Source organism: Malurus melanocephalus, unplaced genomic scaffold, assembly GCF_030028575.1.
Source record: "Malurus melanocephalus ecotype Western Australia unplaced genomic scaffold, MMel_1.1 scaffold_395, whole genome shotgun sequence".
NCBI lineage: Eukaryota > Metazoa > Chordata > Aves > Passeriformes > Maluridae > Malurus > Malurus melanocephalus.
Window position 1 is genome coordinate 639525 of NW_026623627.1, and position 14141 is coordinate 653665.

Below are 14141 nucleotides of genomic sequence, written 5' to 3' on the forward strand. Positions count from 1 at the left end.
CAAGAGATTTKGAATAAACATTATGCTAGACAGAGCTACTAGAGCACAGTAAAAAAAGTTTTCCAAAGCTGAGCTGAATTTCTTAAAGCTACAAGTTTATTAAAATTTTTTAATTGCATTCCCGATCCCAAAGTTATTTATGATGTGACACTAATTCACTGAAAACCTTAGCAGCAAAACATTTGGTAGCTGAGTTACAGTCATGGTGGCTGTGTAATTATGTCCCACATTTATCTGATTCCTTAATTTCTGGAGTATTTGTGCAGGACTGAGAAAACCTCTGCCTGAGATTAAACCCAAATATGTAAGGGCACTACATTTGAGTGGAGCTTCTCCAGTACTTCCAGTTGATCCTGTTCTCCTCCAAGTAACCTAGCTGTAAACTAAATTCCTCTGTGTAAACCTGCCCCTAGGAGAGGGACAAACCTGATGAGGGTCAGAGGGTCCCCTTTCTGCCGACGGTGGGTTTGGTGTCAATATCCAAGGTGCAGCAACTCTAATAGGAAGGGATGAACTTCCTGCCAAGAGATTTGTCTCAAATGCTCTCTAACTCATCACCTCAGGTGCTTGCATGGGCTGGAGTAGACTCAGAAAAGAGTTCACTTTCTGTCAGGTTCCAGTGGTTCCAGTTTGATTGCCCAYTCAGTTAATTGTGTGGACAAGCTGGAACAGTCTCTTCCCACCATGGCTGGTGATYTGGTAAACAGTGGTCTGGGATGACAATGAAGGTTTTGTTCCTTCTAGCAMAAGGGGAAAACAAACGCAAAACTATCCCAGCTTGGGTGGTTTCCACAAGCATTGAGTATCCCTACTGATCTTTTTATTTTAGTTCATTGCTAAAGTGTAGAAGAAACTCAGCTTGGACTTTGTTTCCTTTTCTTATGCGTACTCTCATATATCAATCTGTATTGAATGGAAGGTCTTACATAACATTTACAGTATTTTTACATATCTGTAAAATCCTTTGATTTGGATTTGATGGATTTGAAGAAATCTGKTTCATCATTTTTAAAGAGGATTAGACTGACACATTTAATTTAATTTGATCTGGACCTATGGCCTCAAATTACTGTGGTTCAGATACTGAGCACTGAAAAATCACTTTTGTGGCACCATTTCAGTTCCCTTCTAATCATGGAGCAGGATGCAAATGTCACAGTCTGAGAAGTCCATGGCTGATTTGGAGATACTGTTGTCTCTTTAGTCAGTGTTTTCTGTAGGGGCGTGCAGTGTTATGCTCACACTGCCATTTATACATGGATAGTGGAATACTGCATCTCAGCTGCAGAGTATATCAACACCTGCCCATATTGGGCATTTCTTAGGTGATAAAGCAATTTCCATATAATTTATTTTACAATACTAATGTTTTCAACTCTATAGACAAATGGCATGTGAGAGGCAGGACTCTGTAATTTAGCAGAGAGCAGTAGTGGGAGAGATTTTCTGTGAATTGTGTGAATATACATAGGGGATCACATTTTTCAGTTAGGTTTTCAAAGACTGAATGAAAAGTTGGCATCATTATTTCAGTTAGGCTACATAAATATTTATTCCACTCCAACTGAAAGGACAACTCAACTACAATATGTTTGCCTCTGTAGATTTTRTATGATTTCTGCTCTAATGCTTTCAGGAGGAACCACAAATGTCAGTGTTCCTCTTTTTCCCCTCCAGTACCAATCTTTTGCTTACACTATTGCCCTGCACTTTGTACATAGTAGCTCTTCACAGCGAATCTCAGCTGTAGGAGATGAAAACTCAAAAGGATCTTGCCTTTTAAATCTGGGCAGAGGAGGCATTTTGGGTACTGCAGTTTTCTGAGGTGCTTACAGGATTTTTTTTTTTTAATTAACAGTTGTATTATCCTAAGTGCATGGATGTTGTACTAAACTTTGGCTCCTTCTTTTAACAGGCTGTGAAAGAAGAGACCCCTTTTGTAAATCCCAGTAAGACCTCCAGTCTGCAGGACCCTAATGTAAGGTCTGTTGCTTCTTGTCTGTAGGGAAAGCATRAAATTAATGTGTGATGTAATGAGGCATTCTCCAAACATTATCTCAACCTATTGTCACAGTTTTATTTGCTCATCTCCAAGCTGCTGTGCAAAGTTCACCATGTAATGACCTGAGGAGAAAGTGGCTGTCAGAACAGAGTATATTTTATATATATATAAATATATGTATATATATGTACATATGTATATATATATATACATCAGATACAGTTTAAGAACTGATAAAAGCTCAGCTTTAGGGATGAGACTGAGTACATATATTTGAACAAATGAAAGAGTTCCGGGTAAGAAATCTAGTGGCAATCTAAATCTAGTGACAACCTCAGAGAAGTTTATATAAAAATAAGTCAGTTTTCAAAACTTTTATATCAGAAACATTCTAGGTGTTTCAGTAATCCTTGGGTTTGCATTTTCTTGATTTGTTCAAGGTCTGTTTGCTGAAGAGGCATTTGGTATACAGCCTTCAGAAGAATAGCTCCTTTGCAGACAGTAGTGACTACTTTTGATTGTACTTTTCTTCTGTTGAGTGGAGAATAGTTTTTCTTTATTGTAATGGCCATTTTSAAGAGGCATACTAATTGTAGACATTATTTGAGTGGCACAGTATGCTGCCTTCCAGCAGGTGACGAGAGAGGAGGTTACAGCATGAGCATTTGGAAATCAYCTGCCTCTATGTGTGTGGTAGTGCCATCACTCTGGACATCTCTASTATTGAAATCTGAGGGGAGAGTTTGATGGACAAATATTASAGATTTAAAGCATGGCAATTACAGCATGGCTGTTAATCAGCTAATTACGCCAGTGTATCTGCTTTTCATATATGTTCATGTATATGTAATATACATTTGTTCTGGAGCACTAGACATCGATGATTTTATTTTATAACTTTCAGGTAATGTCTCTTGCTACAAAATGCAGACATTTAATCACCTTATAGAAAAGTCTGGTGGGGGGGGTAATGAGTTATATTTACAAACTAAATCATTCTGAGCTCAAAAAGAAACACAGTTATGAAAACTTGTCGACCTTTTTTTCAAACATTTATCTTTCCTATAAAGTGATAAATCTGTGCTAGCCTTCAAAAACCATTTCATTCAGAAATTCCTTTCTGATCAGATTGGGCTAGCAGAGTTGCTATGTTTGTTTAATAAAAACAGCTGTGTGGAGAAGAATGCTGGGGATGGTTGGTGGTGTTGAGGCAGGAGGAGACACGAGAGGTGATGCTGTTGTCTCCCATGGCAGCACCTGGCTTGCTGGCACTGCAGGTGTGATTCCCAGTTCCCCACTTCTCTCATCTAGGGACACCCTGCAGAGCTGTAACTTCTCACCTGACAGGCCATGACTTTCTCATTTATTTGTCCAAGAGCTGTAAAGCTTGTTTGTTATTTGGAATTACCCACTTTTCTCCTGTACTCTTCTTAGACCTCCACAAAACTTTCTTAAGAAAACTCCTTTCTTAAGAAAATTCATCACACACATTGAACAACAACCTATTTCTTTGTTTTATAGAAATGGGTTTCATATGTTGTCTTTGCCACARCACCCTTTGTTGGTTTGCTGTCACTTCCAGAAGCAGTTCAGGAGGACCTAATTTGTATATCCCTATGGGAATGTGGCTACAGACTTGTTTTCCTTAATCACTTCTGCTGAACTTCTCCATAACATCTGTAGAAATGTCTTTTTACTCCACATTTTGGGATAGGTTTTCTCCTGCTGCATCGTGCTGAACTGTAAATAAATAAATGATGTGCTTTGTGAGCTAAAGTACTATTCAGCATGAGGTAAGATTGGTAACCTGTCTGCAGGGCAGATTTCACTGTTTCCTTTTGCACACATCCAAGCTWTTAAAATTGTGAAAGTCACTTTTGGAGTTCTTGGTATGCAGCATTCTGGTRTATATTTTTCTTATATTTATTTTTTATCTCTGTTTTGTCAAGCATCATTTCCTCTACAGTCAGTTGTGCCAGATGAAATAGTATTCTTTTATTGCTGTGTCCTGGAGGTGCAGATTACAGAAGTAATCAATGCTCAGRAGTATACCAATTTTAATAACCTGCTTTAAAAACTCAGAGAAAAATGCAAAATAAATCCAATTTTCTAACCATTCTTTCTCCTTCAAGCAGCTACTCTTTCAGCAGAGCTATATGCACCTTTGCAGCCAGCTAGCATGTGATCTATTTGCCAAGAACATCCTCTATAACCTCTATTTTGTGGAATTTGATGGACATAAATGAGTCTTTGCTCTGCTAGGAATTGCATCTGAGTAGAGCCAAGGKTTAGTTCATACTGGGAGACAAATTGCCTGAGAGTTTCTCTCTGCTCTTTAGTGGAGACAAGTGAAAGTATCCTTTGTAAAAAACCCTTCCATGTGGAATATGATTTTTATTCTTGCAAGTACCCATGCAGACATTTCTGTAAACAACACCTCTGTGAATCTTCGAGGACTTTTTGTTTGCTGAAATATCTTGCCAGTTGAAACAAGTATCTGTCACAGCTTTTTAACAATACTCCACTCTTTTCATGCAAGGGATTTATAGCAGGGACAATGACTTTGTGTATTTTTCAGACTGATGACTGTACAAAACAAAATACTGTGTTTTTTCCAAACCTAAGACATAAGGGCATTTGTTCCGGCCAGCTAGTAAGCAAACATATGCAGTTTTGAGCAATAACTGAAGCATAAATTGTTCATACAAATAGGGAACTAGAGGATGACAGAGAAGGGCAGTCGCACTTGTTTGATAAAAAAAAAACAAAACTATGCTCTCTTTGCTACCATTTTGTCTGCCCTTCCATTGCCATTCTGAATATTGCACTTCTAATGAATTAACTGCTTGGATATGGCCTGTAATCTCCCTGAGCAATTATTTTAGCATCTGCCACGACAGACTCAATTTGGCTAACAATTGCTATAGCTCTTTGTAGAATTAGTTCTGGTTCAACTAGTAATTACTCATATGTATGTGTGGTGTAGCCACTTTTGCTACAAGTAGGTCTCCAGTCATTTTCCTGGGCATGGCCTCAGGATAATGTTGTGCTTATGCAAAGTTGTCATGGATCAGGCAGTTTATCCACCTATTTTCTGARTCTTCTGGCAYGYTCCAAAMACTTCTTTATGTAAGTAATTTTAARTATGGYGGGTGRAATCAGAGCTGAAKCTGAAATWGTACAATTTTGTCCGCTTTCAGGAGGGGAAACCTTGTCAAATTTGCTTTGTCATTTGGTGCACAGGCTGGAAGTGCAAGGTTTTCTCCTGATCATCCAGTTAATAGCTAACCTGTACACTTCAGATTAAGATGCAGGAGGATGTGGGATCATGGCAGGCTACAGCACTCTCTCGCTCCCTGCTTTTGGAGAGCAGTGCTGCATGTTTCTATAGGTTTTTCTCTATTGGATAGGGTTTTTTTTTTTCCTCCAAACTGTTTCCAGAGCTGGTTCCAACATTAAATGAGGAAAAAGCTGGTGACTCAATAACCCAATACGTGCTGCAGTGTTCCAGCCTCCATCCTYTTTAATCCTCAATTAGGACTGATAGAGCACACTATGAGCTGGGACATGGTCATACATTCCCCTTGCTGACCCTGCTGCTCTGCTGATAACCCATAACAGAGCAGCAGGTCTGGGCTACAGGGAAGCTGGATGGCGATGGCTGCCTCAGCTGGATCCATCCGGGCTGCACTGACACAACTCTCRGCTGAGCAAAGTCAAATGAGAGCAGCTAACAGGAGGGGAATTTCTGSAGCAGGTTAAATAGGAGAGCCACTAGTTACCTTGATAAGACACAGGAATCCTGATAAGAGTCAGACGCTTCTTTATTACAGCTCTGTTGTAACAGGCTTGAAGGCACACCAAAGTGTGCTTTCTTTGACACCAAAGTAGTATGTGCTATGTAACTATATATTAGTAACTATATCGCTGGGCTGTATGCATTTTGGACAAGGAGGAACAGAATATGGGGTTTTGGAAGAAAAAATAGCTGAAAAAAAGGTGTTATTATGTATTTGCAGTTTTTTTTTTCTTTTTATACTGTCTGTGTTGAGTCAAGAGGGGATACAGTTAGTTTGCAGTTACCACTTTGCGTGGTGAGGCATGCTTTGTTAAAGCATGTGGTAAAATCATGTTTGTGTCAACACTGGTTTGGGTTGGAATTTGTAATGCCAGTCATTTGCAATGAGTTTTAGTGGTACTTCTTTGGGGACATAGACCCCAAGTGTTCAAGGGGAGCAGTGATTGTGTCAGTCCTTTTTAATACCAACAAATGGAATTCATCTTACATTAGAGCCAGAAAAGCCTTTCTAACAGAACTTTTTATTCTTTAGTGTTGTAAGAGAAGAAGTTGTCATGGTGGCAAATGAGCCAGAAGGGATTATGGGGAAGCAGCAGAAATATTTTCCTATCTGCTGGAGAATTCCTTGCAGCCAGGTACCCATCTCTGCATCCAGATGGAAGTGTTGAGGTAGAAGTGTTCGGGGAGAATTTGCTGAGTAGATGGCTGATTAGATATCTAATTTAATTCAGGTTTGAGAATACTGAATGYTCTTAAGTACAGTTTTTGTAAGGCTCTCATCCCTGGCCTCCACCAGCCAGGATTTATTTTTATCTGATTCTTTTAGCTTTGAGAGATCAGAGTTCCAGCTGTCTTCCAGAAACATTTGTACCATGAAGGAATATAAAGTGTTGTGCAAAATAAAAACATGAAAAATGTAGTCAGCTGGTTTCCTTTTGCCTCTGGTCACACTTTCCTCTTRAGCAGGAGCCTCTCATGCCTACTGATTTGGGATGCAGAGGTTTCTCTCCTGCAGCGTGTCAAAGGAATATGAATCATCACCTTTTTACCTTTTTATAAACCTAAACCTTATAAATCATCCATTTCTCAGGAAAGGGATGGATGCTAGAAAGATAAACTCTTGAACTTTCTTTACAGAAATTGATTTCCTAATTACCAGCCTGCTTATTTTATTAAATATAAGGAATATATAGCTAACCACAGAACCCCATCAAGAGAATTTTCTTATTCAATGCTTTGCCAGACAGAAGCATCTGTACAATTTCCACAGTGCCTATACATGTTTTTTTCCTGAAAACTCTTTGAAGTATGTCTTCTTTCAGGCTATGTCCACCTGGATGAGCCTATAGCATGGATACCTGTGTGCATAGGCATGCAGGTTCACATACACCGATTTGGACTGAATTTAAGATAAATGTCTGCACTTTTCTTAATTTGTTCTCTCCTTCAAACATGTCTCAGTGCAAGCCCAAGTATAACTCTGCTCTACTGGTTTAAGGAATTCCAGAGTTAAGAATTACACAAAATAGTCCAGATGTTAGGAGCTGCTACTACTTTGGCAAGGCAAAATACTGGCTGTCCTTAGGCATAGCCTTGTTTGCCGGASTAAACTTTAATCTTGGGACAAGTCCAGCAGTAAAAATGTTGGTAAAAATGCCCAAAGTTAAACAAGCTGGGTAAGGAACWGAAGTAAAATTGGTAAAACAGGAATTACCTGGCAATAGGCTTTGCTGATAATAAACTTTTTTCTTCATGTTCACATGGTGTTCAAGAAAGCTTAAATATTTGCTACATGTAAACATAAATACCTTCTTCATCTGCCACGTTAGTCTTTCTTCTTTGAGTGCTCAAAGCAGGGCTGTCACCAACACCAGATCAGGTCAGCCATGGCTTTCTCTGGCTGAATTTTGAAAACCTGCAAATGGAGGATGTAGATTATACAASCTCTTACTCAAAATAGTGATCAAAAGTGTAAACAGAAGTTCAGTTGTCAGTCAGGGGTCCTCTTCAGCCAAAGCCCTCAAGTTGGCTGGTCAGTTATYACTGTTCTTGTTGCTGTTGCCACTTGCTGTCATTCACCATGTGGAACATTTATGCACTGCAATATTTATTTCCTTTAAAATATGCTTTTGGATTACTGCCAGCTTTGGCAAGCTTTGTAGCCCACATGGTTCAGGATTTGTCTGTGAATTTCTTTCTGTTTAGACCAACTGCTGCATCACCCTTTGTTGATCCTTGTTATCCAAATTATCTCATCTTTCATAGGATTGCAAATAGCAATATTCTTCTTATGTAGGAGTAGGTATAAGCACCAGCTGGTGCTTTGTGCATTCATTTATTCTAATTTTCTTTGTAAATCTTCCCATCCAAAACCAAATTACGCCATTACATTAAGACTAATTACATTAGGAGCTGCTCAACACGTAATGTAAAATCAAATGTTATCTCSTAGAGCTTGATGATGCTGCACACCAGAAAAGAAGGGTGGAAAAAATCATATCAAGTATTACTGGGTACAGATGAATCAGGAGAAGTAATCTCAGGCGCTCCTCTGAATGCCCAATGCAGAGTAAGCCTTGCTCATCCAGACTGTCAGAATGTGATTAACCTTCTGTGCCTTGTGCCTCTGAGGTGCACTAGGCTTTCTGTCTGGCTGCCTTTCAATTTTTGTGAAAATGCCCTACACCTTTTGTGACCAAAGTGATACTTCTAAAATACAGCTTCTGTGTATCATCAGGGAAGGAGAGTGTCTCAAAGTAATGTCTGCATTCTTGTGCTTTTCCCTCTCCCTTCTCACCTGCATAAACTACACTGACATTTAAATTGCCATCTTTTGCTATCTAAGCTAATGTCCTGCTGCCATACCTGCTGCAGTGTGAACCTGAACCATTTTTTTCAGAGAACCCTGGCTTTCTGCAGGTCCTCTCGAAATAAGACCGTATAAGCAAGGTGCAGAGTGTACTGATGTTGCCTGATATGTGCATAATTCAGATCTAAAATAGCACCTCAGCATCTGTTTTTATACATAAAATTCCAGTGAATGCCAGAGTAGCTTTCATGCTTCCTGGTACATCACCTGGTGATTATGGACAGCTTGTTTCCTCAAGTCAAAGACTTCAGTTCCCTAGAAAAATAGATATATACAAAAGAACTTTCAGGCAGTTCAGAATTTAAGCTGATSAAAAAATTATGTGCTTAGTCTTACCTGACATGAAATTCAGTGAGTTCAAGCAGGTTGTGTTTTCTTAAACTCAGAATGGAGTTAACTTGTGAGGCAGAGTCTGAAACATTATGTTTAAATACCTTCTTCAAAATGTATTGTGAAATATTCTAGGTAAACTAAAAACATTATTTGTGTTGGCTTCTTCCTAACAAATTTGAATTGCTTTTAAAAAACTCCTTTTTCATATTYAGTCTTTACATTAAAAAAAAAAAAAAAACAAAAAAAAAATAACCAAACCAAAAAACTCTAACTGAAACATTTCAACCAACATTTCCAAAAATTAAGCAAATAGCTAAATATACATCACCCTGGCCTCAATCCATGGACAGGTTAATGGATCTACTGCTCTAGCTTTTTGCAGGAACCTCACATWGTAATTTCTGCATCAGCTCTAACTTCAAGCTGAACTCTTGAATAGCCTTTGCATGCCAGTCTGCATTAAAGATTGCAGATAGGACACCTAGGTATGTTCTTTGACTTCATTCTGAGTATTAAAGACCTCTTTGACCTCTTGCCTGAAGCCAAATGCTGATAAATTGTTTGTAATTGTATTCTTAACCTCTGAACTGCAGAGAAAGGAGCAGTACTCAGACCTTTCAGATGAGGTTAAGGTGATGAAATACCCCACTCAAGGTGCATTTCTTTGGCTCTGTCCTGTGTCCCTTAAACTGTGTGAAGGCTCTTTGTAAGCGACAGAATTCACCATGCTGTGTGAGGAGGGGTAGGATTTGTGGCTCAGTTTGACMTTAGATGCCAGGTGTTGACCTCCAACATTTGCCAGAACTGTGGGAGAAGAACAGTTCCTGAATCATCATCACGTGTCTATTGGACCACAGGAGCACYGTATTTTTGTCTGGACTGCACATACATTTCCATTATAAGGGCAAGGGAGGAGAGTGGAATTTTTTCCTTTACAAGAAACAGAATTCAACTGGTGAATAAAGAAAGCACAAAAGCTGTAGCAAGGAACTTGGTTATGCATCTGCAATCTATAGGGAGAGGGGTAAGGGAGGTAAAAAGAAAAAAAAAACTTTATTCAGAAAGTTTGATTCTGGCAGTAGCTTTAAAATATCCAAGTACTGTTTTGAAGAGCTAACCTGTCTTCTGAGAAAAGCTACCTTATCAAAGTGAAAAAGAACATATTGTTTCTTAACTTCAGATGACCTTTGGAAAAGCAGTGTGTGAAATCCTCAGAGCACAGACTCAGGAAAGATTTGTGTGTTTGTGTTTGCTTAGCTTGTTAGCTATGTGTTCGATATACAAGAGAATGCATCTACCAATATTTTTTTTCTTTTCTTTCCTTTCCTTTCTTCCTTGCTTATCCTTCCTAAGTTTTTACTATCATATTCCCACTCAAAGAGAGTTCTGAAGCCAAAATCAGCCTGTGGGGCTTTTTTTTTTTTCTTTTTCCATGAGTCAGCACCTGAAAGCAGGTCAGCTTTCATGCAGATGGCTGTATCCTTGTAAATCATTGGGCTTTTAGCCTCTATCTCTTGGCATCAGTCTGGGAAGACACAGGGAGAGAGATTGTTCCAGATGACAAAATAGGCACAAACAGAAGCAAATAGGATAAAGCCTATTAAACACAAATGCAGGAACTTTCCAGGCAAGCATGGAGGTATTCCCAGAGCCACCTAAGCAGGGGACAAGGAAGACGTGGCAATCTGTGGAGGCCACAGTATACAAAGGGGTGCCACAGGAGCAGCAGGGCCCCAGCCCTGCAAAGTGAGCGAAGGCAGGGTGGGATACCCTGAGTCCCCAAGGAAGATGCAAGCTAAACCAGTGTACATCTGTGATCACTTGAAATGTTCCACAGTATTTTTTATTTTTTTTTTTGGTGAACAATTTTGGTTTCAGTCTCTTTCTTGGCTGCTACTCTGAGAACAAAACAGATTCCTTAGGTTTGGGGGGGATCTCTCCCGAGGTCATGTTTGTGTTGCCGTGCAGGCTTGTGAAACAGGCTGAAGCTAGTCCAGGAGAGTGTGCTGGGGCTCTCAGGGCACAGGCAGTTTCTGATGACCTGCCACTGCATGCTGACATTCGTGGTTGTTATTGTCATTCTCACCAGGAAGTGACAGATTTTTATGTAAGGTGCCAGGTCATTAAGTAACTCTGTCTTGGTTCAGTACCTTCATTTGTATGCAGCAGTGGTTGGGTACTGTTACAGGAAAAAGGTTTCTTATGAATTAATGACATTGAAAAAGAGCCTTCTAAAGGAACTGTAATAGACTGTRCGTTTTCTTTTTCTCTTTAATTCTGAGTCCCCCTGATCTTTTAACAATTTGGGTTTTCTTGAGCTATATAGTTTGTACAGGACTACAGTAGYTATAAAGCTGTGTAGTTTATATAGGACTACAAACTTGAAATGGTGATACCTGCACATAGTCATTCTATTTAAATAATTGAAATAATTACAGGGCTTCAATTCAAAAATCATATCTTTCCATATAAGTATTCCGGCTGTAGAAATCAAAGGATACTAACAGAAGTTATTCTACTTCTGTCTCTGGAATATCAATGAGATTTTTAAAAAGATTTTCTGTGATATTAAAAGCCTGCCATTTTTAAAACACAGATCAGGTTCTGGGTTGATCAAGCTGAGCACTTTGCAACAGTTTTGAGCAACAGTTTTGAGCAAGTCCAGACTGAGGAAGAGTGTTTGGAGATGAAACAGGAGATGTCGTGGACTTTTTTAGTCTGGTGTGGAAAGAGGTAACCTAGGTTTTAATGAGGGCAAAAATCCAGCTCTGCAGTTGGTAGGACTTGTCTAACATTTCATCTCTTGCTAATGGCCTCCTTGGGTAAGGGCATTGCCAGAGYTCCTTTTCATTTGGGGGTACCTGCAATTTTCATCCTACTTAACCCACAGCTTCTMAAAATGAACAAGTAAATGGTGCTTGTGTCTCCCCCAGAGGCCTGGTAAATATCAGGGGAAAAGTGGTCGCTGCCTCCAGCCTCCAACAAAAACTATGGCAAAATTTTATAATAATGGGAAAGAAGATTTTGCTTTTAAAATGTATTGATTTTGCAACAAAAGTGAGTGGAATAYTTTACTGGTGTGATACAAAACGTAAGTAAAGTTTATCTGAGCAATTACAATGACTAAAATGGAGTAGGTGTGTCTAATGTTTGCTTGACTATTTTTTTCCCCACTTGAAAATCTGCAGCATTCAAAGGAAAATAATAAGTTTTTCATCTTTTTATTSGATTAGAGAGTAGGTGCTCTTTATATCGTAAACATTTCATTTACAGTTGAGTGAAATTATTCCCATTTACCTTTTTTAGCATTAATTCAGACTTAGAATTTTTATATTTTTCATATATATACGTGAGTTTCATAACTTGCAATCATTGTAAAGTGCTTTAGTTACAAAATTGTACTGCATCTTTTCAAACAAGAATTTGATTGTGGCAATTGAAATAACTGCTTCAAAAGCCCCACCTAATCCCCTCTTTTTTCTTTAAATGATAAACCATGAATGATATTCCAAAGGAGATGCATAGACTTTGTAAAAGGAAACACATTAAAAGAGCTGAAATTGCCACTTCAAATCTTCATTTGTGTGGAAGTATCTGACTTACTTTTATCACAGATTATAATGTGTTGAGAAAATAGAAGTACCCATGAATTGGAAATAGATTTGTTACCAGCTTTCCTGTTCTACACTCTTCTGGTTCTTGACCCTCTTCATAGCATTAGTGCATCACTTGCTATCATTTTGAGGAAATATTATTCAAYTCATGTCATTTATACCACTATTTTTGTTTCTGTTCTTACTGAGTTGATTAAAAGGTTTAAAATTTGTAAATCTGTAAGTTACCCTCTTGCAAAAGTGTTGGAAAGTTGAGAGGACCACTCATGCAGAGTAAGAATGTCAGCTAATATATTTGAGCTGAAAATACTGACATAATAATTGCATTCATTCACGCCCTTTCAGAGTTTGACAATCATTTGTTAAATGTGTCTTAACATATTTATSCTGCTTATGTCAGACTTCAACTGGAAACCACTTTGGATAAATTGAACTACTCATTTTTTTCAGTTGTCAAAAGCTACCTTTGCTTGAGCAAAAGAAGAGCTAGAGTTGTCTYCCAGTCTTAAGTCTGACTTGATGAAAATGACTTTGGGAGCTTCCATAGTGATGTCAATCCAAAGATTTCCAGATAAGATTACTGACTTAAAGACTAAAACAGATGATTTGGGCTTTTTTTTCCCCTCTTTGCTTATCTTCCCCTTATTTGYCAGCCTACTAGCCTAACAAACTCAACAAAAGGTCTTCAAATCTGGCTGGATTGTTCTGCATTAATGTCATTGAGAAGCCTGTGGTATAAATGACTGACCCTGAAATTTGAACTGGGGAAAAGGAAAGATATTAATCTTGTTGCTATCTATAYGAACTTCTTGAAATTAATGGGAGCCAATAGCAGGAAAATCATTTGACAGAAGTTGTTTCATGAGAAGTGGAATTAGTAGTTGGGTTTATTATTTATTTATGCCCTCTGTACTTTAATACTTTCCATTGTTCCATCTTATCCTCTGTGACCTCTTCAAAGACTAAAACGCATTTAGGAAAACTGAATGTATACCTGAAGGCTGTGCCATCTCCATAGGTTCTGTTATAGCTGGACAGCAGGTTCAGAAATTATCAAAGAGAGTTAATGAAGCTCAAAACACACAGGGGCATCAGAAGGAACTGTAAYTGTGAAGATTAAATTTGCTCATCTTGTTATAGCTTTAGAAGGCTAATACAATGCAAGTARACTTGAAAAACTTTTGCCAGTTGTACCTCAGTGCATGAGCACTCCCACCAGCAATCAGTAGGACCAGTCAAGTTACTAATTTAGAATCTGACTTCAGATTAGATGGGAGAATAACATTTCACAAATTGTTAATGAGGCCTTTCAAACTATTCTTTTAATGTTTGGCATATTTATTATGTTTATAGAACACATACAGTGTATTTAATCATAACTTGTTGCTTCAAATAAAAGCAGTATTTCAGATGTTTCTTGTGCCTCAAGCTTATGGTTGAAATTACTTCTTCCCAAGATCATAAGGATCTTGTATTTAGTATTTATGGTATTAGTGTTGAGGCTTTAGTTAATTCTAYTGATAA

At 38.4% G+C, this 14141-nt stretch overlaps 1 protein-coding gene across 1 annotated transcript in view; it reads left to right on the forward strand.

The window, feature by feature from the left end:
• Positions 1–14141, forward strand: part of EPB41L4B (erythrocyte membrane protein band 4.1 like 4B) — a 168621-nt gene that overhangs the window by 120515 nt on the left and 33965 nt on the right. Inside the window, exon 19 of the mRNA XM_057379242.1 lies at positions 1916–1983. Within this exon, the coding sequence (XP_057235225.1) occupies positions 1916–1983 (68 nt within the window). The remainder of the gene's footprint in view (positions 1–1915; positions 1984–14141) is intronic.